General features: G+C 37.6%; 3 protein-coding genes across 3 annotated transcripts; 1 reads left to right on the top strand and 2 right to left on the bottom strand.

The window, feature by feature from the left end:
* Positions 1-1199: 1199 nt before the first annotated feature.
* LOC137011776 (adenosine receptor A3-like) lies at positions 1200-11046 on the bottom strand. Its single transcript, XM_067374932.1, has 2 exons — positions 6285-11046; positions 1200-1869 (listed from the first exon to the last, which is right to left on the bottom strand). Exons 1-2 carry the CDS (start codon positions 6614-6616, stop codon positions 1200-1202), a joined length of 1002 nt encoding a protein of 333 aa, XP_067231033.1. The 5' UTR covers positions 6617-11046.
* Positions 11047-11233: 187 nt separating this feature from the next.
* LOC137011775 (adenosine receptor A3-like) lies at positions 11234-14328 on the bottom strand. Its single transcript, XM_067374931.1, has 2 exons — positions 13814-14328; positions 11234-12423 (listed from the first exon to the last, which is right to left on the bottom strand). Exons 1-2 carry the CDS (start codon positions 14143-14145, stop codon positions 11754-11756), a joined length of 1002 nt encoding a protein of 333 aa, XP_067231032.1. The 5' UTR covers positions 14146-14328; the 3' UTR covers positions 11234-11753.
* Positions 14329-16809: 2481 nt separating this feature from the next.
* On the top strand, positions 16810-26815 carry LOC137010861 (adenosine receptor A3). The gene is made up of 2 exons (XM_067373260.1): positions 16810-20554; positions 22463-26815. Exons 1-2 carry the CDS (start codon positions 20223-20225, stop codon positions 23133-23135), a joined length of 1005 nt encoding a protein of 334 aa, XP_067229361.1. The 5' UTR covers positions 16810-20222; the 3' UTR covers positions 23136-26815.
* The last annotated feature ends 632 nt before the right edge of the window (positions 26816-27447 follow it).

The raw sequence follows: 27447 nt of genomic DNA, 5'->3' as shown, positions 1-27447 counted from the left end.
AAAAGTATATTAAAGTTTAAAACATATGATACCATAGCAAACCTTTCAGGGCATGGAAGTAAAAGCATAATTTCATTATGGGGAATAAGATGATTGACCAGAGCAGCTCCCATACAGTGAAACTCCAGATCTGTGTGTATCTACAAGCTGAGGTATTATGTTGTATAGTTTGTGGGAAGGATCACATCCATTCAAAAATCATCATTTACTCAAGAAGAATGTTTGAAGAATGGGGGTAACCAAACAGTTTCTGGTCCCCATTGACTTCCATTTTTTCCCCCTTTCATACTATGAAAGTCAATGGGGACCAGAAAGTGTGTGTGTGAGTGTTTGGTTTCCCATATTTTTCAAAATACCTTCCTTTATGTTCAACAGAAGAAAGAAATTCATTCAAGTTTAGATCAACTTGAGTGTGGGGTGAACTATCCCTTTAAAACAGGTACCGAAAAACTAATAAAAAAGTCTTAAAGCATCATATTGTAGTTTTTAGTTCATTTTATTTTACATTACTACATTTTATTTTGCACTACTGATATTACATTTTACTTGTTAATAGATTAATATTACTACTAATTTATTTTACATTGCACAATTTCTCGCAGTTATGCTGCAAACACACTGGCAATAAAAATTTAAAGTTTTTGTCATCCTAATAAAGTACACTAAAATTGAAAATATTTTTATGGATGATACTTTTAGTGTCTCTTCTGAGTAAAAATGTATAATTCTAAAAAATATATATGAATACTGCATAAACATAATTAAAGAAATAATTGAATTATGTGCTTATGCACATTTTTATTTATTGCACACCTCATATAACTGCTTCAAAATGAAAAAAAAAAAAATCTATAGTAGCTTTTCAGGAAAGGTGCAACATGAACATATAAAGCTTGTTTACACATCACTGCAGGCTCTTATTTGTACTATAGTACAACTATATTATTAGACACTAAATTACACACTCCTCTAATATCCAGATTCAGCTATAAGACATCCTACAGTTACGCTCAGACTTTGACAATGGTGTTTGGAGGAGCCCTACTGGCACAACAGTCTAACTGCAACCTGTGTATGTTCGATTACTAGTTTAGGTCAGAAAAGCCTGAAAGGTTTGACAAATCTTGCAATTACATTCTTAAAAAATATTATATAAATCCCCCCTTCTTTTGGTATGTTCTGCAGTACATGGAAAGGAGTTAAATAATACCAATGACTTTCACCTGTGGACTGATTCTCACATGAACTCGTCCATCACAGCTCTCTGTGGTATTACTAGCAGTAGCGTTTATATCTGCCTGCTGCTGTCGACCAATCACTTTCCTCCAAATCTTAATGTACTCCTGCTTAATCTTAGGGATTTTGAAGGCATACACTACAGGGTTAACCATTGAGTTGGCATGAGAGAGGAGAATGCCAAAGTACAAAACAATGGATGGTACATGTATATTCTGGTTATAGTATGTGATGTTATGTTTCACGTGTAACGGCAGCCAGCAAACAATAAAAAGAGCCAAAACCAAAACCAGAGAGCTGGCCAGTTTGTGTTCCTTTCGGGTATATGCACCAGTTTCAGCCGCCACACCTGCTCTCCCCCTCGACTGTCTCCTAATTTTAAAAAAGATGTAGGAATACAAAGTAATCATGACTGCCAGCAGAGGAAGAAAACACCCCTCAAAGATGAAGTGGACCAGGTATGAATCAGGAATTACAGCAACGAAATCACAGACTATAGAGGTGGAGTTGTTATTTGTCAGTGTTTCATGGTTGTACCATCCAAACATCGGTAAGAAGCCCAGTACGGAAGCCAGTATCCAGCACAAAGCGGCGATGATCCATGAGCGCTTCTTAGTGACTGTAGTCTTGTACCTGCCAGAGAGAAAAAAAAAAGAAATATTTCTTAAAAATTAAAAACCTTTTAAATTGAATTCATGCACTGTAGTGGACACTGGAAATGTTTCTCTGTGCATTAGGGTCTGAAAAATGCTTCTATTACACAATGTTTTCTCAAATAATTATCTATATACATTGATCAGGCATAACATTATGAAGGCACCATCACGGCACCTGTTAGTGGGTGGGATATATTGGACAGCAAGTGAACATTTTGTCCTCAAAGTTGATGTGTCAGAAGTAAGAAAAATGGACAAGTGTAAGGATTTCAGTGAGTTTGACAAGGGCCAAATTGTGACCAGAACTAGTGTAACAAGAACTAGTGGAAAAGTGCTGTTAGTTTAACATTACTGTAGTATGACCTGTATTATGACACAGTCGTTGGCGCCGCTTCCGTTTTTCCGGTCATTAATATGAGGTAAAGCAGCTCTGTTTATCATATTAGATACATCAAAATGATGTTATGGTGTTACTCTGAGCGTTCGCTCTGCGGCTGCTGTGAGACACTGTTACACACTGCAGTAAGATAGATCGATTTTAGAATATCATATTAAATGATATTGTGTTGATAAATGGCATGCAATTAATTTTAAAACGTATTGTATGATAGACAAAATACTGTATTACTGTTACTAAAAATAAAGCTGCATCTGATTATGCTATGTTAGCTACTTGACAAAATAGTGTTTTTGTCTGAGGCATGGTAAAGCATTTAAACAATTAGACTAAACGTGTTGAGCTATATAACAACAATTAGTTTTCTGTTCATAAACGTAAACAAACAGATGTTCCCTTGTCTATTAAAACATGTAATATATTAAAGCTTCTTTGGTGTTTCCATGGTTTCTACAAAATAAAACCGGAAACCGAGGGTAACGCGGGTATGACGCAATTGACAGGCGACTCCTCACACATCCCGGAGCCTTGGTTAAATTTGCAATTTTCTCACGATTTACAAATAGTTGGAAACATTCGGGATATTGTAAGTACTCAAGTGAACAAAATATATAACACTGGCCTAGTGTTTTTTGGATTACTGCAAAAATCATATTGCACTTTTAATGCACTATGAATTAACATGTAGTTTAACAAAGGATAATGCTGTACAAATATATTGCTAATTATTAGTTCATGTTAGATAATGCATTAACTAATGTTAACAAACGAGACCTTATTGTAAAGTGTTAACTGCTTATAAAATATAATATCTGAATTTATATATTAAAGGTATGGTAGGCACTGTTTTTCCTAAACATCAACTAACAATAATAGAAGTGGTTTAAATATTTTAAAAAAATAATAATAAATGACATATATCTGAAGTCTCAGGACCAAAAAATGTTCATACAATCATTGCATTTGGTGCAATAACATGATGTCCTACCTGCCTGTTGACATATGTTTTTCCATCCCCCTCCCCCACCTGTTCACGCAGACATCACACATCATCAGTGCATTCCATAAGGCAACACAGAGTTGTAGACAGAAAGTAACTGAGCGCCACAAACAGCAGCCGCCTTTTTCAGTTCCTCCTGAATCAAAATAACGAGCTTATGCTATGTCCAATAGCCTTCCCTATATTTAAATTATAAAAATAAAATCCACATATAGGAGTTGATAATCAATGAGCTTCATTGTATTTTATTATTTCAACTAAAGATATTCATCAAAAACAAATCATTGTTTGAAATGTTTCAAAATTTTAATGTTTATAATGTAATATAACAGTGCTTCCCACACATAGACTTTACTTGGGCGTGCCGCCCAAGTATATTTGGAGACACATTTTTGCTTTTATTATTTTTATCGTCTTATACTTTTATATCCGCGCAAGATAATGAAACCATCCGCGATCAATTAACTAGTCGTTTCATACCTGCTCGTTAAGTGTGCGTCAGAACTGTTTACTCCCGCTAACATTCCCACAGGCACTGCATTTTGCAAAGTCACAAGGGGGGCACTGTTGCACGTTCTACACAAGCGGCAACCTCCCCCTTTCTCTCGTGAAGCCAACACGGAAGTAACTTAAACTGCGATTCATCGACTGGCCGCTAGGGACAGGCTCCAAAAGAGAGCAGAATCTCATAGAGTCCCATGTTAAAGTTTATAGCAGAAAAAAACATGTTTACAAGTTGGTTCAAATTGTGGTTTTGGTCTATACTGCTAATTTTGCCCTTCATGACAACTCTGAGGGGGGTGAATTTTTTTATAACTTATCCGTTTAAATTATATTAAGCCTTAAAGTTCTGCATAATTAAGGGCGTGGTCACTTGATTGACAGGTAGATTGCGCTGCTGTCTGTGAGCTGTCATGTTACCTCAGCTGCCGCTGAATTTGGCATCTCAGCCGTTTTTGTGCTTTTTTTTTCTCGATTATTTTATACAATTATAAAATATGGCTTGCTGCATAATATTCGAGACTGATGTGTGTCTGTGTGCATGCATGGGGAAGAGACACAGAACACACGTTGTTGGATCGTGGCATTGGCTGAAAGTTTTCATTGCGAGATTTACTACAATGACAATACCAGGATGATATACAACTCTGACAGCACTGCTTGGATATTATAACTAAAACTGCTGCACTATTTTGAAAAAAATATACTTTGGACACAGGCTCATTTGTTTGTTAGATACGATCGTATACAGTTTTACAACATAAAGGCTGCTCAGATTGCATCCTTTCTTGAAGAACGATGACAGAGAGCAGATCATTCAGAAGAAATGTGAAATGTTTTTTTTTGTTTTGCAATGGACATTTATATTTTACCCAAGTGCCACAGATTGGATTCATCTCGCGATCTCTATTATAAAGGTATGAAGTCCCATTTGATGTTCCATGTTGTTATTTGCACAGCCAACACAAAATACTGGTGTTGGAGCATCTATATCTTAAAAAAACCACTGTAAATTGACAGTAAACCGTTAGAACTTTCTGATGATAAAACTTATCTTTATTAATACTTTAGATAGTATCTAGATAGATAGCTCCTTTGCTTGCTAACGTGGTCACGTCGAGCTAGGCGGGCGTGGTTTCAGCAACCAATCACATCAGCTCAAACCACCTCCCCGCCTCTTTGCCCATTTTCAGATATCCGGGAGTGACGTGCGGTGACGCGCAGCTAAGATGGCCGCGGCCTCATTTACGCGTCAAAACTGCTGTTCAGAACTCTATGGGTGACGTCACGGATGCTACGTCCATATTTTTTTAGTCTATGGTTCTACAAGCTTGTGCAACAGCGCTTCAGACTGTGATTCTCAATCAATGAAAAGTGCAGATTTATGACAAGCGATTGCTAATGAACTCAAGTTGATGAATTATTACAATGTCTACTTTATGGCTTTTATATAAAATGTTTTAGACGATTGTAAGATCAGCCTGCAATAGTACCGACATTTCAAAATAAGAGTACCTGTGTATTTCGGGCTTGTTTATAATTAAAAGTCACACGCTAAGTTTTTTCTTTTGGGCATTATTGGTATTTTGGTTACACAATAAATTGTATTTAATTTGATTTCCATTTAATTCATAGTAAATTATTGTAGTCTCCCCTACAGGAAGAAAAGACTAAAAACATTATTTGACACATATATTATTCATTTTATAAATTTTACTAGTAAAATCTGTGACCCATTCACTGAGAGAGACACTATATGACAGCAAGGAGAACATAGGAAAATGTGAACCATTTAAATGCTGTAATTTTGCATAATTTACAATGCATAATGTTAGTATGTAATTAAATGTATATGTTATTTAATTAAAATACATAAATAAAAATACTGTTAAAAATCACACATTGTTTGTCTGTCACATGTAGTAGACCATTTTTGTGCCGTGGATAATAGGAGGATTTTTCACCCGGCTACCACTGCAAGTATATTTCAAACCTGTGGGAAGCACTGTATAATATAATATAATATAATATAAAAATGTAACCACAAATTATTTTATAAGATATATGAATTCATACATTTGAGAATGCTCCAAAGTATATCTTGAGTTTCAGAGGAAGCATGAAAATTATTTTTCAGGTTAAGTAATATCTTTATATCTTTAGTTCAAATAATCAAATGCATTATAAAATACAGTTAAATAATAAATAATTGTATTATTTATTATTAATGAATAAGTAAATAATCACATTTTACATTCTTTGTTTACAATGTTTACATTTTTTTTTTCACTTCTTTCCATGTTTAGATAAAGAGACCCCATATTTCCTGTGTGTCTAAGAGTTTTGGATGTGTGCAAACGTGTTAAATACAACAACTAAGCATTCCTAAATTACACTACAGCAATTTAAAGATAAAACACAAGCTGTTTGTGCTTTCAACAAACTAAAAGCCTATTTTTCATATCATTTCAAAATCATCTGGAGGCCGACTCACCTGAATGGGATACAGACTCGCAGATAGCGATCCACAGCAATGGCCAGGAGGGTGAGCACTGACGCTTGCTGCGGGACGATCAGGACACAACAGATGAACAGACAGGCATGGAAAGGAATCTTCACATGGACATCCACAACCACAGCCAGAGGAACGGCCACGGCTCCAACCAGGAAATCAGCCATCGCCAGCGACACAATCAGGCAGAAAGTGGTTTGGTTCAGGGCTCCACTCCTCCACACGGCCCACATCACCAGCACATTGCCCAGACAGCATCCCACAGCAATGAGCACCTCAAGAGAGATGTAAATGAACCCTCCACCTAAAACCATGTTAACAGGACTGGAAACTTCTGTAGGAGAGATGCTGTTTTACGTAAAGAGGAAATATTGAGGCTATATTTACTCTCTGGTGAAATCATTCACACCCACAAGTCTCTTCCGGAAAATACTTATTTTAGCAGGGTTAGATGTTAACCTTAACCTGTTATTTGTTAGTCAATTTTTAGTTGACTAATAGTCTGAGAATTTTTTTTTTTTCAGTCAACAAAATCCATCAAAAAAAAAAGTTTTTTAAAAGTCTTGTCTACTTATTTGTCAAAGAAAATAATAACTTTGTTTTGTATAAAGATTTTTGTATAAAATGTTTTTCTTTTTTTAACTACATTTTAGTCTTGTCTTTTCCCATTATCATTATTGCATTATTATATACATAGTTTAGTCTTGTTTTAGTTATGGAAAATGGGTTGTCTATTTTTTCATCATAGATTAAAAAAACAAACAAACAAACAAAAAACTAGTTTTTGAGACTAACTTATAGAAACATCTGTACCTTTTAGGGCTGCCCTCGACTAAAGATTTTTCTAGTCGACCAGTAGTCGTTCATTTAAGCCATTAGTCGACTAATCGCGCATTTATATTAATAAGCCATAAATCATAATAATGAGCCTAATCAGTTCTCAAACACATGCATAAAGCTTGCCACAGTGCACCGGCAAACGTAACGATTTTGAATGTGTCATGAAAAAACAGCAAGAAAACATTATAATAATTTATTGATAATGTTTTCTGTTTTCGGCTGCAGAGATTAAGTCAACAATGCTGACTCATCTCTCATCTCCGCATTAGTGGACGCGCCTATATGCAAGTTTCATATGGATTACGTAATCTGAGAATATTTATTTTCCATTTGAATTGGCTCGTTTAAAAGTAAACATTCCAAGCTATAGATATATTTCTTGTGTCTGTGAGGAAAGCAGCCTATACGATGAGTTTCAGTTCATGCTTGTTACGAGCTCAAGTTCACCGAGACCGAGATCAGAAAACGCATCCTGATTGATTTCATTGTTTTACAAAAGCACAACGTTTTGCTGTTATTGTGAGTTTACAGAAATAAAAGTAGACCCTTTACATTTTGCATTACTCTTATCTATGACCAAAAATGACGGAGCATTTTAAGTTAAGTGCAGTGATCACACTGGCGCCTCCATGTCATGCAGTAAACACGCCCTCCACACAAACACTTGGATATGCGCCAAATAATAGCGCACATTTATCTATAGGCAAACATTAAAGAGAATGGACTAAAGTTGCGACTTACATGTTTCAAGTGATAAGCCATATTTGAGGTCGATAAATGATAGGTGAATGTTTGGATTTCCTGCAGTTAATAATCTGTGCCTCTAGGACTGCTTGACCTCGCCACTTCCTGTGGAGATTTTTTTTTCTGCGACTAACCGATTAATAAAATCTTGGTCGACCAAGCCTCTTCAAGTTGACTAACGGTTAGTCGACTATTAGGGGGCAGCCCTAGTACCTTTATAATGAAGCAACACAATCATAGGGTACTGTACACACAAATCAATCAAATAACTACCAGCTGATGGGTCAGAATAGTGATAGTTCACCCAAAAAAAGAAACTTCTGCCATCATTTACTAACCTCATGTGGCTACAAACCTTTGACTTTCTTTCTTCTGTGGAACACAACAGATTATTATTTTATTTTTTTAATCTGCCACAGACTATTGCCTTCCTTGTGAGACACAATTTGCAAGAGTAAAAACAAATCATTTTGAACACCAAGAGAAAGAGTTACTCCAGTGTTTTTATCCAGTCTAGACTGAATGGAAAACTTAATTTAAAGGCATAGTTCACCCCAAAATTAAAAGTCTTTTTAAAAGTCAAAATTAAAAGTGCACCAAGTACCAAGAGCTAGTGGAAGAGTGCAGGAGAAAGTGCTGGCAAACTCGCTGTGAGCCTTTGGAGGTGGGCTGCAGAGGATTTGCAGGGCGATCACTGCAAAGTGTTTACACTACTAGGTAGGGCTGCACAATTAATCAAATTTCTAATCGTGATTACGATTACGGATGCCACGATTTCTTAATCCTTCAAAGTAGGGGTGTGCACAAATAGTCGAATATTCAACCTGTAATTATTATTTGAAAAATAAAAATACTATTCGAATTTTACAACGTTGCTTTGCTGGCCGTAAATGCAGTGAATCCATGATAAATCCTAAGCACTAAAACTCACAGTTATAACTAAATGCACCGGATGGCGCTGTGGAGCGTGTTTAAGAAGTTTATTTTATTTGATCGTCACACAATGTTGTTGTCTGCCTCTTGAAGTTTGAAATTAGTTGGATGAAAATGATGTTACAAAATGGAATTACTTTTGATCAAATGAATTAATGAAACAGAGTTATCATAATATCACCACCATAATGAGAAACCTCATGAAATCAAAACACTAGTCGAGTGAGGAAAGACAGCTGTCCATCACTGCATTCACGACAGGTAAACGCAGCTGTAACCCAAGTGAGCCGAGAAGAACTTATCTGATAGCAAAATGATTTTGAGTCATATTTTTCCTTTAAATTTCATCAAGGGAGACATATTTACGAACAGAAAACACAAAGTGCTACTGTTAGAAACTTAGCTTAGCACACTGTTATGTTTTATCGTTATCTTGTTTCTGCAATGTCTGTTGCAGCTCGTTTTCTCACCCGAGCATGTGGATATTATTGTTTTTCTCAACATGGACATGTGAAACAATATGAAAATGATAACCAAGTTTGAGAACCACTGAAGAGGATATGAAGAATTGCACAAGTGCTACTGCTGCTATTAGTGCAATGTCATTACAGTCTCTTACCGTGATTCAAATTTTCATAAGCTTACATGAATTGGTCTAAAGAGAAAAAATATGACTATTTTATCTAAAGCAGGGGTACTCAAGTTCAGAGGCCAAGAGGGCCGCATTTTAACCAAATGAAACGCGAAGGGCCACAAATTATAACTTGGATCGTAAGACTTTTATTTAGGCCTACTTAAGACAATATCTGTAGTTTTACTGTTTAGTTACTAAAAGTGCAGTTTTTAAAGTCTGGCTGTTGTTCACTGGCTGATGAGAGTTTGTCCATAAGATGAAAACATTGCACTTTTTTATAGTCTTTTTATACTCCATTGCACCTTTTTAACACTTTTTATAACACCTATTTATACTCAGAGAATAAATGTTTTATTATTTGTATTATTATTACTACCTACCTTTTAATTTGGTCAGAATCCAAAAATATATATATATTTTAATGTTCAATCTCAATTTTATGAATTATCTAACTATAACCAACGTTGTTAACATGATAAATCAGATATTCTCCGTGAGCTCAATGATGTGATGACAGATCTGTAATGGGAGCGCTGCTTGCTTTCTGTTTATAACACATTGACATTAAGAATAAAAGGTGTGTTTTTCATGCTGCTCGGCAACTTACACACTGCAAAGTTTGAGGAATGTCAACTGCATTTCATCATGGAAAAATAAGGTTACTTTGTTTTTTACTTGCGCGCAGAGTCTAGAGCCTTTGGTGGCGTTCACGAACACAAGTGCTCGACACATGCGCACTAGAGAGATTCATGCTTGTCTAGTCTTTTTCGCTCAAATAGTTACAATAAAATCTCTTTGTACTTGTTTAAAATTAGAGTTGCTGGTATCTTTTAATCCCCTCAAACGAGCGCTCTTCAACACGGTTAGCTATTGTGTTTGTTGTTACTCTTGTTCCGTCTTATCCGTTTCTTTTCAGACTGAAACAACAGCCCGTTTCAGTGCTGACACCTTGTGGACAAACTAAATTAGTGCAAAAACTATTCAATGCGCGCGTGCAAAGTGCCTTCAGTTTATATTGTTCTTTGCGGTTAGAAAAACTGTGCTGCGCGCGTACACTATACGCGTTCTCTGGTGGTGATTACAGCGTCACACGCACTGTACGCCTACCCTTGTGTACTTGTAAAAAAACGAAGTAATATTCACGCTAATTTTGAACGCAAATTATAATAAAAATACATTTATAAGTAGCATGATGCGGGCCACAAATGTAATGCTGACGGGCCGGATGTGGCCCGCGGGCCGCCTGTTGAGTACCCCTGATCTAAAGACTACATATAAAATAGCTATCAAAATGAATTTTGGTAACTGTAGTTTGACTAAAAGTAATGACTAAGACTTGACAAAAATGTGATGACTTTTCGTCATATGGCCAGGGTGTTTTAGTTACCAACATTCTTCAAAATATCTTCTTTTGTGTTTAATAGAAGAAAAAAAACAACAGGGTTAGAACAACTGAAGGAGCAGTAAATGATGACTGAATTGTCATTTTTGGGTGAACTATCCCTTTAAAACTAGTACATAAAAACTAATATAAAGTATTAAAATGTCATATTGTAGTTTTATAAAGATCAGTTGCTTAGTTTATTCTGCACTTTTATTTTATTTCATTTTATTTTACATTGCAACATTTTATTTTACATGACTAATATTTCATTTTATTTGTTAATAAATTAATATTACTTAAGTTTATTTTACATTGCATAATTTCTCACAGCTATGCTGCAAACACATTGAAAATAAAATGTCGTTTTTGTCTTCTAATAAAGCACAATAAAATAGAAATTATTTTTATGGGTGATACTTTTAGTGCCTCTTCTGAATAAAATGTATTATTATAAAATGAAAAATATGAATACTGCATAAACATAATGAACAACACAAATAATAAAATTATGTGCTTGTGCATATTTTTATATATTGCACACCTCATATAATTGCTTCAAAATGAAAAAAAAAAATCAATTGTAGCTTATCAGGAAAGGTGCAACATGAACATATAAAGCTTGTTTACACATCACTGCAGGCTCTTATTTGTACTATAGTACAACCATATTATTAGACACTAAATTACACACTCCTCTAATATCCAGATACAGCTATAAGACACATCCTACAGTTACACTCAGACTTTGACAGTGGTGTTTGTAACTGCAGTGTAACCGCAATCTGTCAGTTAGATTATTATTTTAGGTCAAAAAAGCTTGAAAGGTTGGAAGCAGCTGTATTGGAATTACATTCAAAAAAAAAAATCATATAAATCCCCCCTTTTTTTGGTATGTTCTGCAGTACATGGAAAGGAGTTAAATAATATCATTGACTCCCACCTGTGGACTGGTTCTCACATGAACTCGTCCATCACAGCTCTCTGTGGTATTACTAGCAGTAGCGTTTATATCTGCCTGCTGCTGTCGACCAATCACTTTCCTCCAAATCTTAATGTACTCCTGCTTAATCTTAGGGATTTTGAAGGCATACACTACAGGGTTAACCATTGAGTTGGCATGAGAGAGGAGAATGCCAAAGTACAAAACAATGGATGGTACATGTATATTCTGGTTATAGTATGTGATGGCTTGTATCAAGTGTATTGGCAGCCAGCAAACAACAAAAAGAGCCAAAACCAAAACCAGAGAGCTGGCCAGTTTGTGTTCCTTTTGATTATATGCACCAGTTTCAGCCGCCACACCTGCTCTCCCCCTCGACTGTCTCCTAATTTTAAAAAAGATGTAGCAATACAAAGTAATCATGACTGCCAGTGGAGGAAGAAAACACCCCTGGTAGATGAAGTGGACCAAGTATGAAGTAGGAATGACAGCAATGAATTGACAGTCTATAGAGGTGGAGTTGTAATGTGTCAGTGTGTCATGGTTGTACCATCCAAACATCGGTAAGAAGCCCAGTAGGGAAGCCAGTATCCAGCACAAAGCGGCGATGATCCATGAGCGCTTCTTAGTGACTGTAGTCCTGTACCTGCCAGAGAGAAATATTTCTTAAAATGAAAAACTTTTTAAAGGTGTAGTAAGTGATTTCTGAGAAACAATGTTGACATTTGAAATCAACCCAAACAAACACATCCCTCCCTTCATTGCTCCATCCCCAAAATGCAAGAATGCGCAATGCAAGAGCGATGTCTCTTTATCATAGCTGAAGCAAAATAATGCTGCATGGAAAATAAAGCAAAGATGACAAACAAATCACAAGCAAGAACAAAAATTAACATACAGTACACAAGAGTATATACAAGCAGGAGCACAGCAGCTCCAGAAAAAAAATGACACTCAAAACTCTCCTGTTACTATAGCATTACAACAGCAGGATATCTTGCTTCTGTAAAACAGCAAAACCAGTTACTCAAGTACGGAGCAGAAACATCGCAACCTTTTTTCAGGCCTTCCCCCTTAAGTCTCTCCTGCGCTGGAAAGCTTCTCTAATATTAAGGCAGGTCCTAAAGCTCTTTCCTGTTCATAACCGTTCTTTTTCCAGACCTTTTCTCTTTTGTAATGCCTCTCAGCCATCTCACTTTCAACAGTATTTCTTCAAATCTCCCACTTGCTCACTCTCTCTCCTCCCCCATTATGAGTGTTTATGCTCCTTACTGCTGATTGGCAAGTGTGTTTTGGTGCTCGGTCTTATCCACGCTCAACAGCATCTCTCAGAAATCATATTAATCCTGCATTGCGGTGCCAAACTTGTACAGTGTGAAACGATGCGGTGTTAGAATGTTACAGCTAGACGCTTAGCAACAGATAACCAATCGGGTACTATTTTAAGTGATAAAATCTGCACAAAGGAGTTCACAATCAGTGAGCTTTGATTATGTAGTATATTATTTCACCTAAACATATCACAAAAAATATTACATCCAAAAAAAATTGTTTTTGTTTGAAATATTTCTAAATTCTAGAACAATCTCGTCAATTTCCAGATTTAAATAAAGAAAATTCCAAGTTTTAAGTTTGTCTTTTGATTTCTGAATGTGAAAATAGTAATTTAAACATCATTTTTAAATAATTAAATTGTCCAACTTGAATGAATAAATGAAATGAATGAATAAATGTGAATTAATAAATTTGTTCCAAAGAGCATCTTGAGCTTCAACGGAAGCAAGGAAAACTGCACAAAGGAGTCAATTAGTTTTATTTGATTAAGTATTTGATCATTTGACCTACAGATAGCACAGAATCCTATATTTCTCAGAGTTTTGGATGTGTCGAAACTCTCCAATTATGTAAAATATGATAACTAAGGATACCTAAATTGCATTACATTGATTTAAAGATAAAAAAAAAAAAACCTGTGTGTTTTCAACAAGCTTGACACATATTGAAGCCTATTTAAAATCATCTGGAGACCGACTCACCTGAATGGGATACAGACTCGCAGACAGCGATCCACGGCAATGGCCAGGAGAGTGAGCACTGATGCTTGCAGCGGGACGATCAGGACACAACTGAAGAACAGACAGGCATGGAAAGGGATCTTCACATGGACATCCACAACCACAGCCAGAGGAACGGCCACGGCTCCAACCAGGAAATCAGCCATCGCCAGCGACACAATCAGGCAGAAAGTGGTTTGGTTCAGGGCTCCACTCCTCCACACGGCCCACATCACCAGCACATTGCCCAGACAGCATCCCACAGCAATGAGCACCTCAAGAGAGATGTAAATGAAGCCTCCACCTAAAACCATGTTAACAGGAATGGAAACGTCTGTAATAGTGTTAATAAGAGAAGCTGTTTTAGTAAAGAGGAAATATTGAGCAATTATCTGCAAAAAACTTTCACACCGACAAGTCTCTTCCTGAAGAGACTCGTTTAGTTTTAGTTGTTCAACTTTAACTTTTCAAAGTTTTACTTGACTAAAAGTTTTTTTAGTCAACAAAATCCATCCATTTTAGTCTTCCCAAGTGAAAAATAAACATACCAAAATGTATTTGAAATACATTTATATTATGCTAAGTATACTACAAAAACATTTACATATTTATGTACTTTATATAAATATCCTGCAATTGTACTTTTGGTATACTAAATTTATATACTTGAAGTCTGCTAAATTGGAACAACTAATTTTGTACTTAATGCACTTTAGTTATCAAGAAGTAGTGCTGAGGTCCAACTAATGATATTGTAACGAAGCGGGACTGAGGCGGAGATCCATTTGCAAGCTTTTATTACAAAAGTAAGCGTGGTCGTACAGGCAGGGTAAATCAGGAGCAAACAGGTACAGCAGAGGGTTAGGCAGAATCATAGTCAGGGCACAGGCAGTAGATCGAGGCAGGTGGATATCATTCACAGAACATAATAGTTCTGAGGCCGTTATTGGCAAAGGCCGGGCAAGGTCCCCACCCACAAGCTCCCCACCCCTAGGTATACTGCCCCCCCCAACAGAGGCATTGGCGGGTTCATGGGCAAGGAGCTCGGGTGGCGCCAGCAGGGCAGATGGCCTGAGTGGCAGCGGCAGGACAAATGCCCTGGGCGGTGGTGGCAGGACCGACCAAGGCTGCTCTGTGGCCGTATCAAGGACAGCGGGCAGTTCGGTGAAGGCCTCCATGGCCGTATCAAGGAGAGCGGGCAGTTCGGTGACGGCCTCCATGGCCGCATCAAGGAGAGCGGGCAGTTCGGTGACGGCCTCCATGGCCGTATCAAGGAGAGCGGGCAGTTCGGTGACGGCCTCCATGGCCGCATCAAGGACAGCGGGCAGTTCGGTGACGGCCTCCATGGCCGTATCAAGGAGAGCAGACAGCTCCGGGACGGCAGCGGGCTCGGGCTGCTCCGGGACGGCAGCGGGCTCGGGCTGCTCCGGGACGGCAGCGGACTGGTAGACTGGTCCAGAGTCAAAAACGCCTGAATGCCTCCTCCAGGCACGCAAGACCGCCAAAACATAAAAAGTGAAGACAGCCCTCTTGGCCATCACAGGACTGACAGGGAGAGCAGGCTCTGGAGCGGACTCACTGGCTGGAATGGATTCTGGAGAAGATTCACTGGCTGGAGTAGGCTCTGAATTTACAGACACCGAAGGGGCGGCCATCTTGCCCGTGGGCACTGGCAAAGCAGCCACTTTGTCCATCGCGTCCAGGGCGCTTAAGTCCATAACAACCGGCGAGCTTGAGGGCGCTGCAACCGGCGAGCTTGAGGGCGCTGCAACCGGCGAGCTTGAGGGCGTTGCAACCGGCGAGCTTGAGGGCGAAGCGGCCGTGGGTTTCGGAATGCCAGCTGCTCGTGCTGTAGTCAGTGGAGGATCATTCATGTTGGAACGCAATCCTCTCCGCTCTCGGACAGGACCAGCGACGTGACGTGACTCTGGGCGATCAGCGGAGGCGTGACGTGACTCTGGGCGATCAGCGGAGGCGTGACGTGACTCTGGGCGATCAGCGGAGGCGTGACGTGACTCTGGGCGATCAGCGGAGGCGTGACGTGACTCTGGGCGATCAGCGGAGGAGTGACGTGACTCTGGGCGATCAGCGGAGGCGTGACGCGACTCTGGCCGTTCAGCGGAGACGTGACGCGACTCTGGGCGATCAGCGGAGGCGTGACGTGACTCTGGGCGATCAGCGGAGGCGTGACGTGACTCTGGGCGATCAGCGGAGGCGTGACGTGACTCTGGGCGATCAGCGGAGGCGTGACGTGACTCTGGGCGATCAGCGGAGGCGTGACGTGACTCTGGGCGATCAGCGGAGGCGTGACGTGACTCTGGGCGATCAGCGGAGACGTGACGTGACTCTGGGCGATCAGCGGAGGCGTGACGTGACTCTGGGCGATCAGCGGAGGCGTGACGTGACTCTGGGCGATCAGCGGAGGCGTGACGTGACTCTGGGCGATCAGCGGAGGCGTGACGTGACTCTGGGCGATCAGCGGAGGCGTGACATGACTCTGGCCGATCAGCGGAGACGTGACGTGACTCTGGGCGATCAGCAGAGAGGTGGTGTTGCTGACGTTGACTGGTGTTGCTGTTATGGGAGCCGCCATCTTGTGAGTGTCCTTAGGCGTGGCGGCCATTACACAGCCAGCCGAGGAATCGCATTCCTTCGCGACACCCACAGTAAATGGAGAACCAACCCAGTCAACACGTGAGATCATGCGATGATCACAGTGACATCACACAATCCTCATACTGTGATCCTCAACATGTGTGTAAAGCGTGAGCTCAACGTGAGTTCATCTGATCCTCATACTGTGATCCTCAACATGTGTGTAAAGCGTGAGCTCAACATGAGTTCATCTGATCCTCATACTGTGATCCTCAACATGTGTGTAAAGCGTGAGCTCAACATGAGTTCATCTGATCCTCATACTGTGATCCTCAACATGTGTGTAAAGCGTGAGCTCAACATGAGTTCATCTGATCCTCATACTGTGATCCTCAACATGTGTGTAAAGCGTGAGCTCAACATGAGTTCATCTGATCCTCATACTGTGATCCTCAACATGTGTGTAAAGCGTGAGCTCAACGTGAGTTCATCTGTTCCTCATACTGTGATCATCAACATGTGTAAAGCGTGAGCTCATTGTGAATGCTTCACACTCCGGTCCAGTTGGCGGTGGTAAATGCACCATCTAAGCTGGTCTTCCAACCACCATAAAACATGTAAAGAAGAAGAAAAAGTTGTGCATGGTATTGTTACACCGCAGAAATGGTGAGTGGCCTATTTACATACTTTTAGATGTGCAATGTGGTCTGGTCTTTTTTTTTTTTTTTAGCAGAGTACTGCTCACACATGCTACATGTGCACCAGCAATTTTACCTTCAGTAATCACACCAAATTTGCTAGCTGCAGCTAGTTTGCATATCAGTATTTGTAAATTGTTAGGCCTGTTATGTCAGATCATTACAACATTACTAACTTTATATTTCAATATATTAATTTTTTTTTATTTATACTTATATTTCAATAATTAACAAGCGCTGTAAAACAACAGTAAGCAAGAATGCTGCACTGGTGGAATAACGTAAACTATCATTGCTCTTTGGATAAAAAGATGAAGTACGCCTACTCTTAGACACTCATATTAAAGATAAAAAGCCTTATTTCACCACGCTATATGAATAGTTTTTTAACAACAACTTCTATCTGCGGAACTGTAGCTGTTTTATGTTAAAAGCTTCAACGTCACTTCCCATTTACCAAAACTCAAAGTGACTGACATTCATCCTCTTATTAACATAACAACCAACTTTACCCAGACATCAGATGCAACACTACATCATTAAGAATGTAAAGTGTAGATCTACAAAAGTGTAGTTTAAAGTACTTTATGATACACACTTTCTTTAGGATACACAACAATTGTCCAAAGAAGACTTCTTATAGCGTCAGACAATGTTCTCTGTCTGTATAACAGAACTGGGAAAGATGTCTTCTTTGTATCTTCTTTGTGCTATACTATTACTTGGGGTTACTTATAAGCCTTTGGGAACTCTATAACGACAATTAATTAGCTTCAGTTGTAAGCCATGCATAATTTTAGCCCATGCATGTACTGAAGTTGAGTATCAGTACAACTCCATTAACAAAATAGCTCTCACAAAAGCTAAGAGAAGAAGGCTATGGCTACAAGAACATTTCCAAGAAACTAAAAGATCCTAGAGTCACAGTTGGTAGACAAGTTGATAGCTAAACAAGCATTGACTTCATGTCTGGACGCTTGATAAATGCCACTCTTGACCAAGAGAACATAAAAGGCCAACTTGAACATGCTAAATGAACTTGGATAGTCCTGTGGCATTCTGGAAGAATGTTTTATGGACTGATGAGATCAAACGGGAACTTTTTGGACCCATGGATCCGAAGTAGTCGGCTTGACTTATGACCAGAAGAACACTATCTTGACCATGTGATCAGCGTCATGAATTTATTGGATCATCAGGCCATTGTGGCAAAGATTATATTATGCCTGGAGAATGTAAACTGAAGCTTTACTTGATAATTGGACTTTCCACCCGGACAATGTTCCCAAGTATAGATCCAAATAGCAAAGCTTTGTTCAGGTATCAATCCTGGAATCTTAAATAGCCTGCTCAGTTTACAGATTTAAATTTCCTTTAAAATCCTTGGCGATATTTGAAAAAAGCAGTGGCAGCACAGAATATCAGTGAGCTGGAAGCTTGTACACACAAGGAATGGCCTTAGATTCCAGTAGAGTGCAAGAAGCTTGTAAGCACTTATAGACAATATTTATTTGAGGTTATAGTGAAGGATTCTCTACAAAAATTAACTTTTGGGGTTGGATAATTTTGTAAATGGATGTTTATAGCCAGTTTGATATTTTGTACTCAGTAACTCAACTTTATGTTATCAGAATCACTCAAATGTGTAATTATAAGCTTTCTATGATGGTTTACTGATGCCTTAGTTGAAGTGTTTTCATACAATTTTGTTCACAAAACCAGAATGTCTTGCAGGTTAGGGGGGTTTGATTCCAAGTGTATGAAATACAATTTGGCCATATAATTATTAGTGGTTATGGCCCTGCCAAGTTTGAGGTCAGTTTAGTGGGCTTTTTGCAGTGTGCATTATAAGTGGAAACTGTTTCACAGAAACCAAGAAGTCTGAGATCAAATGAATCTTGCTTAATCCTATTTTTGTTTCCGGGTAAATTGCAAAATGTCACATTTCAAGGCCTGATAGCCATAAAATCATGAAACAAAACCAAAAAAGGAAACTTATTATGATGTAAATGATAAGAGAGACCAGATATCCCAATGCCAACACTTTTTTTTTTCTTTCAAATCATTACTTGCCAATGGTCTGCATGTTCTAGGATCATTTGAAAAGGAAAATGGTTTTTGATGACATACTTGATTGAATGTTTTTCTTCACAATAATGTGCACTGATGAATCATGCACAATAAGACCAAAAACATGCATTTAAAAAATTTAAATAAGCTCAATTTTGATTTCTGTACATTTTGCTTGAGGGATCAATAGCAATGATATCTGACTCATTTCTTGCAGGGAACAAACCAACAACTTCCTGCTTCACCAGATATAAGCTTAGCCACAATTTTATGCCACACGACCTCAAAGGCGTATTGCTAGAGCACGGTGCTAGTCAATGCCAAGGTCATGGGTTTGAACATGGAGTCACATGGAGTGCATAAACTGATAAATGTACATTTTTGTCAGACGTTACACATTTTTAAATGATTTCAAAATCATTTATGAAGCCTCTTCTGCTCACTAAATCTGCATTTATTTGATAAAAATACAGTAAAAACACTAATATTGTGAAACATTTATTACAACTTAAAAAGAACTGTTTTTTCTTGTAATATACTTAAAAAAAATTTTATCATTACTCCAGTCTTCAGTGTCACAATGATCCTTCAGAAATCATTCTAATATGCTGATTTGCTGCTCAAGAAACATATCTGATTACTATCAGTGTTAAAATAAGTTGTGCTGCTTAATATTTTTGTGGAAACCACAGAACATTTTTATTCAGGACTCTTGATGAATAGAAAGTTGAAAGAACAGAATTTATTTGAAATAGAAATCTTTGGTAACATTATAAATGTCTTTACTGTTACTTTTTACCAATTTAATGCATCCTTGCTGAATAAAAGTATTCATTTCTTTAAAAAAAAAAAAAAAAAAAAGCACTGTGTACTTGAAGCATACAAGCCACTTCAAAGTACTGATCTCGCAAAAAATATTTTGTGTGTGCATATATGGATGGCTGTGTGGGTGAGTGAGACAACTTCCTATTTTAACCACCAGTACTTCAAGTAAGTTCCTGTAGAGTTCCTGTGCTTTTTGTCTAATCATGGCTGATGGTGAGAAGATGATCTATACTTCTCTGGAGGTGCTCATCGCTGTAGGATGCTGCCTGGGGAACATGCTGGTGATCTGGGCCGTGTTGTCGTGTCGTGCCCTGAGTCAGACAACATTCTGTTTCGTTGTGTCGCTGGCGGTGGCTGATTTTCTAGTGGGGTTGGTGGCTGTGCCTTTTGCAGTGGTAATTGATGGACGTTTGAAGACTAGTTTCCACTGCTGCCTCTTCATCAGCTGCGTGGTCATTGTGTTGACTCAGGCCTCCGTTCACTCCCTACTGGCCATCGCTGTGGACCGATACCTGCGTGTTTATAACCCTCTCAGGTTTGAACATTTATTAGTCATGTATTTTGCAATTTATACTTGAAGATTTTCTTGAGTGAGAACTGATCAAGCTTGCTGATAAGGAGGAAATCAAATGTTTGCAGATCTCAGAAATGATGCACGCTCATTTTTATCATACTGAATAACATGCAACCTAAAACAAGAACTTCTTAAGGTGAACATGAAATGGACCCCATTTACATCCTTAATATACATTAAGAATGCATTTCATAATCTTCAATCAAAATAACTGTTGTAAAGCACATTGGTCAACTTGGGTTGTATTGAATGGTGCTATATAAATAAAACTGACATTGGCATTGTGACATAAAAAATAACTTTCTGTTTTGTCTGACATCATCATGTTGCCATTGACCAAAAGAACACTAGTGTACCAAATATAGAGCTGGAAAAGATCTTCCTCAATAATAATAAAAAAAAAACATTAGAGCCCTTGTGGTTGCATTTCAGCCATTTCTCTCCCGAGCGCTTCCAAAATTGAACTTTTAATAGGGTTCATGAAGTTATGAAGTTAAACATGAAATCATAATTGATCTGATTTACTTTTTAATATGATTTTTAAGTATTTAAATACCCCACTTTTCACAATCCAATCAACTGCCATACTTTTATTAAAGAGCCCCTATTATGCCTTTTCACAAACGTGATTAGCTGATAATGCATTACACTCTGTAAACAAAAGTCGTGCTCCATCCTTGATCATTACTCCAAGTAATAAGACAGACAAGCTGCATTAATCGACACATTTTTAGACAATATTGGACCCACATCTGAATAGCAGAACTACAGAAATGTAAGTTAGCCGTTAGAAGGAGACATACAGATGAGGGTGTATGTTACACAACAAAACATACAAAACTATATAAATATAAAGATCAATTATTAACCATAATTAAAGGTTGAGATTCAGAGGAGCAAGCTGGTCCAAATAAACTGGGCATTGATCCATATTTTAAGACCAAGCGTTTTGTGAATCCTGCGTTAAACTCCCCAGGGTTTGTGAAGCAGTCATTAGTAAAGTGAGTAAAGATTGTACTGCTGTGGTATTGTTGAAAAAATGAATTTTCCCTGGCATCTGCACATACAATAAGTGGGCAGGCAATATGCTAATGTTTCGTTGTGACGTCACAACGAAACAAGTTCTTTCACTTAGAGCTATGTTACACACTACATGAAAGATAATTTTCAAAAATCCATAATAGGGGCACTTTAAACAAGGATGCAAAAATATAAAAATATGAAGCAGCACAACTATTTTCAACACTGATAATAAGAAATGTTTCTTGAGCATCAAATCAGCATATTAGAATAATTTCTGAAGGATCACGTGACACTAAGACTGGAGTAATGATGCTGAAAATTCAGCCTTGAAATCAGAGGAATAAACATATATTTTTTAATTATATTCAAAGAGAAAATGGTTATATTCAATTTTAATAATATTTTCCAATATTAATGTTTTTACTGTATTGATACTGTATTTATTTGATCAAATATATGCAGCCTTGGTGAGCAGAAGAGATTTTCAAAAATATTTTTAAAACTCCATAACACTTTACAATAACATTTTTTAGAAAATTTGTCTCATTTGTTAACATTAGATAATGTATTAACTTACATGAACTAACAATGAGCAATACATTTGTTACAGTGTTTATTAATCTTTGTTAATCTTAGTTAATACAAATAGTCATTCATTGTTTGTTCATGTTAGTTCACAGCACATTAACTAATGTTGTTAATGTCAACTAATGAAACCTTACTGTAAAATGTTACACACACACACACACACACACACACACACACACACACACACACACACACACATATATTATATATTTAAGATATATATAAGATGTATAAACATAATTTCTCATTGATTTTCAGGTACAGAGGAGCAGTCAAAAAGCACCACTTGTGGGCCGCGGTCACTGTATGTTGGCTCTCTGCTTCTATACTAGGCATCATCCCCATGCTCGGATGGCACAACGAAGATACCACAAGAGAAAACTCCACTATTACATGTAATTTCACCACAGTTATATCCATGTCCTTCATGGTCAACTTCAACTTCCTCGCTTGTATCCTGCCACCCACCGTCATCATGATGGCCCTCTACTTGTTACTCTTTAATATGATATCCAAGCAGCTGAGAAAAGGAATCGGACGCAACGCGGAGCCCAAGTCATTTTACCTCAAGGAACGGAGACTGGCCAATTCTCTGGCTTTGGTGCTGGCTCTGTTTGCCGTTTGTTGGCTCCCACTGCACGTAATGAACACGCTGGAGTATTACAAGATAGCAAAAGTGCCCACTGTCGCCTTCCACATTGGCATCCTCCTCTCTCACGCCAACTCCGCAGTTAACCCTATAGTGTATGCTTTTAAAATCCCTAAGATTAAGATGGCATATAAAAGCATCTTGATGAAGCTGACAAGCACAGAGCTGAATCAGAGCAGCCAGACTTTGGATAATAATGCCAGCAGCAACTCAAACAGCACCGCCAGGTGTACCATGAAATTAAACCCACAGGTAGTTTTAGCCAACAATCAGGATGATTAGCATGAGTCTGTTCTCATGCATAATAAGTAGGGGAGACCAGGGCTAGAACTAGAGACAAAAATTCAATTATACAAATGTGCAATTTCTCCAGTAGTGGTTTTATGTTAGTTTCAAATGCCTAGTTCTTAAATTAGAAAAAAAAAAAAAAATTCAGAATTTTAATGTCCAAACTACAGCGGGCAACTGTTGGGTTCTGGGAAATAAAAAAAGAACTCAATTACTTTTCTCTACAGGTAACATGATTTTTAACAATAACTTTTAAAGACAGACCTGTTGTAAGCGCTGAGGTTATTAATCAGTGGTATAGGCTTTTGCTGAAACCATCCCTTTGCATTATTTCAACTTATTTTTATAGACCAATTAGAGTCGCAGAGAGCAAATTGTGCCAAACGAACTCTGCATGAAATGGCCACTCCCATGAAGGACCACAAATGACGTAACTGAGTCGGTCTCGCTATGTTGTCAAAATACAGATACCAGTCTTAGGTCTGAACATTTAAAGTCCCTGTAAAGTCATTTTAAAGTATGTGTTTTGAGCTTGTCACACCACAGAAAAATGTGTTATTAACCACCCAGCCAAATTTGAATGATTAAAAAAATCTGCAAGTAAATGAAATAAGTTATCAAAATCTCGAAAAAATAGGCAGACTACAAATAGGTGGACTACCTACTTATTGTAACATAAGCAAAACACGACAACTTACACTCATTGGGCACGTACTGCCGGACTGTTGTCGAGTCGACAAATGACGGTGCCGCGAGAAGGGAGGATGAAGGCCGGGAGGGGAGAGACTCTGTCCGGCCCCATATATCATCGGTTATCGTCGGGACGGTAAGAAGGCCGAGGTCTGTTCAGTCACATTCACCAAAAACAGCGGATTATCTGTAAATGGATTATCTGTCTGATGAAAGTTTGTAAAACTATCCGGTGTAGAACGATCACTTTAGAATCCTTAATATTATCGTTTTAGGAAATTTAAATAAGGAGACCGAGCATATTGTATATTTTAACAACCATGTAATATGCATTTGTGTGACGAAGGCATTACTAGCTAAATGTAAAGGGCTGTATAACTGTAATGACACTCGAGATTGAGCGAGTGAACCGCTGTAGAGTTAGAGGCGGCGCCACGCTCGGTGCGTCATCGACAGTTATATAGTGTTAGGGGAGGGGCTATGCTCGGGGGACGATGTGCGTCATTAGACCCCCGTTTTAGCTCCGCCCAAAAAATCCTGAACAGAGACTTAGTGAAAAACTGTTTAACGTTCTAACTTCACAATTAAGCATTACACAATTCACAGATTTTGTAATGTGTTTCAGCAATACATTTGTAACATTTATAAAGTGTTTAGAAAGAATTCTCAGGATTGACTTTACAGGGACTTTAAGCTTGATTTATGATATATTTGCTATTATATATGTGAATATGTTGTAATTTTATACAATTTATTACTAACAATTTCTGCTGGATATATGTTTTTGTACATTTTTTTGTTTTGTGTTTTACTGTACAAATTTTGCTGAAAGCCTATATAAAGGGTTAGTTCACCCAAAAATGAAAATAATGTAATTTATTACTCACTCTCATGTCATTCCACACCGGTGAGACCTTCGTTCATCTTCAGAAAACAAATTAAGATATTTTCAAATCAGTGGTTCGGATCGTGTGTCAAACTGCTGAATTCACGTGACGTTATTTTGTTTTCAACGTCGTTATTTATTTTTTTTGGCGCACAAAAAATATTCTCGTCACTTTATAATATTAAGGTAGAACCACTATACTCACATGAACTGTTTTAAATGAAAATGTAAATTAACCTGCTGGGAATAGAGGGCTCACTGAGCCATCGGATTTCATCAAAAATATCTTAATTTGAGTTCTGAAGATGAACGAAGGTCTTACGGGTGTAGAACGACATGAGGGTGAGTAATAAATGACATTATTTTCATTTTTGGGTAAACTAACCCTTGAAACTTTTTAAAGGCAGGTTCCTATATAGTGTGACAGCTTGCCTAGCTATGGTCAACATGTGTTCCAATTAACTGTATCTTTTCCCCTCAATTATGTAAAAAATAAAACATATTGTATGTTGCTTATACAGAAATGTGTTAAAAATAAACCCAGACTGATAAATATATTTACTCAAAAAAAGTTTCCTCTACATTCCCCAGTTTCCTCTACATGATATGATATGAAGGATATGAGGAGATATAAAGGATGCAATACTACTCTATAGGTACTCACAATTAACATGATGTTGGCAGAATACCCCCCCTTTAAGAACTACGGAAATATTTGGAGCAGCAAAGCAGTTTCTTAGACTATCGGCCAATATTTGACTGTTTTGAGATAATCCATAGCTGAGCCCTAATCTACATACTATATAGAAGGCGAATTTGTAGTATTTATAAAATATTAGGTGAAAAGTACCCAGATGACCTAGTATTTCTGGTAATATTCTGAAGTATGCATCCGATGGACATTATACTATCCCATGAGGCCATGGGAGAGGACTTGAGAATAGAGGTGAAGCGATGCAACTGATGCTGTAGGTCACATGACAATAACATGGCAGATATAGTATGTCAGAATTTCATTCATACTACAAACATTCGTAGCATATGGAACACTTTTTTTAATGGTTGCAAAGTAAGTTTCCAACCAAATGTTGTTCCGATTATACAGTATGTGATTTCAGACACAGCAAATATCTGCTGATGTCGACACTGTGTCATTTCCAAAATATCAGACAGTCTTGGCAATGGATAATATACTTTTTTTGTTTTCTTCAAATTGTTTTGAGTAAATACACTACCGGTGTTTGCTGTCAGAACTATTTTTATTTTTGAGAAATTAATAGCCTACCTTTATGAGTCAAAGATACATTAAAATGATTAAAAGTGGCAGTACAGACATTTGTTACAAAAGATTTCTATTTCAAATAAATGCTGTTCTTTTGAACTTTCTATTAATCAACTAATCGTGAATAAATTGGATAAAAAAATCCATAAATTGAATTAAAAAAATCCATAAAATTTTAAATCAGCACAACAGCTTTCAACACTGATAATAATAATAATGTTTTTGTTTGAGCAGCAATTATTAATGTTTTTACTATATATTTTTTTAATTAATAAATATATAATAAATATAAATAAAAATAAGTGTTTTTCAAATAAATGCAGCATTGGTGAGCAAAAAAGAATTCTTTCAGAAACAAATTCTTTCACAAATTTTTTACAGACCCTAAACTTTTGAATGGCAGTGTAAATATACATAAACTGATTGATGATGCTGGCAAAGAATTTCAGGAGGTAGAATGGTAGTGTTAAATAAATATAGTGGAAATGTTTGATTTGAGCTATTTTATGTACACATCACGTGCCATCATTAAAATCCATCAAACATCTGCAGCTCTGCTCTCCAGATATTGACCTCGGTCATTTAAAAAACAAAGGTTACTATCATTCAGAAGCAAATATTTAATGTCACCATGATGAAAGAGGAAGAGAAACTGCCTGCAAATGTTTTTCACCAGAGCATCCACATCCTTCCTTCATAACTTCATAAATGTTACAACCACACAACAATGCAATTTCTGTCATCATTTACTCACCCTCATGTCGTTCCAAACCTGTATGACTTTATTCTTCAGTGAAAGATGATGTTTATTGGAATGTCCATGTAGAGTGCTCTTTTTCATAATGGAATCTGAGCTCTGAAATTGACAGAAAACATAAAATCATAAAAATACATTTTAAGTATCTTAAATGTGCACAGGAACAAATTTAGTGCAGGATATATTTCTTTCACATCATAACACTTTAAAAATCCTGTAACTTTCTATTTACCTGCAGGTTTAGATGAGATTATCATTGTGTTCTCAGAAATTTTGCTGTATATTAAACTAGACGTTCCCTCTGTCAGGCGCTTCTTTTTAGTCTCTGTAATTGATTTACTGGCATTGGGCCAAGTGGAAGTGAGTGAACAATGCTGATCCTGAGGGAACGTCTGGAGCGTATCTTGCAGAGGAGTACTGGATTTCTGTAAGATACGTCTCCACAGGCCATTTTGTTCTTTCCCTGTACAACATAATATCGGCCTTGGTCCAAACAGCGTGAGCAGAACAAGCAGGATTTATGATGTTCATCTCCCACATTATTACTTTTTCTAACATCGCTTGAGTTCATTCTGCTTATTGAAGTTGAAAAATGTACAATATACCTTCTGGCGCTGCATTGAAAAGCAATATCCAAATCAATTCTCATCAGTGGTTTGAAAATCAGAGGATATGAAACCACACATCTAAA

Source organism: Chanodichthys erythropterus, chromosome 21 (genome assembly GCF_024489055.1).
Source record: "Chanodichthys erythropterus isolate Z2021 chromosome 21, ASM2448905v1, whole genome shotgun sequence".
Taxonomy (NCBI): Eukaryota; Metazoa; Chordata; class Actinopteri; order Cypriniformes; family Xenocyprididae; genus Chanodichthys; species Chanodichthys erythropterus.
This window is presented reverse-complemented; position numbering and strand designations above follow the sequence as displayed.

Coding starts and splice junctions, on each gene's coding strand:
- LOC137011776 (XM_067374932.1), bottom strand. CDS start 6,616: ATGGTTTTAGGTGGAGGGTTCATTTACATCTCTCTTGAGGTGCTCATT. Junction 1,870..6,284: donor CGAGTCTGTATCCCATTCAG/GTGAGTCGGCCT, acceptor TCTCTCTGGCAG/GTACAAGACTACAGTCACTA.
- LOC137011775 (XM_067374931.1), bottom strand. CDS start 14,145: ATGGTTTTAGGTGGAGGCTTCATTTACATCTCTCTTGAGGTGCTCATT. Junction 12,424..13,813: donor CGAGTCTGTATCCCATTCAG/GTGAGTCGGTCT, acceptor TCTCTCTGGCAG/GTACAGGACTACAGTCACTA.
- LOC137010861 (XM_067373260.1), top strand. CDS start 20,223: ATGGCTGATGGTGAGAAGATGATCTATACTTCTCTGGAGGTGCTCATC. Junction 20,555..22,462: donor CGTGTTTATAACCCTCTCAG/GTTTGAACATTT, acceptor ATTGATTTTCAG/GTACAGAGGAGCAGTCAAAA.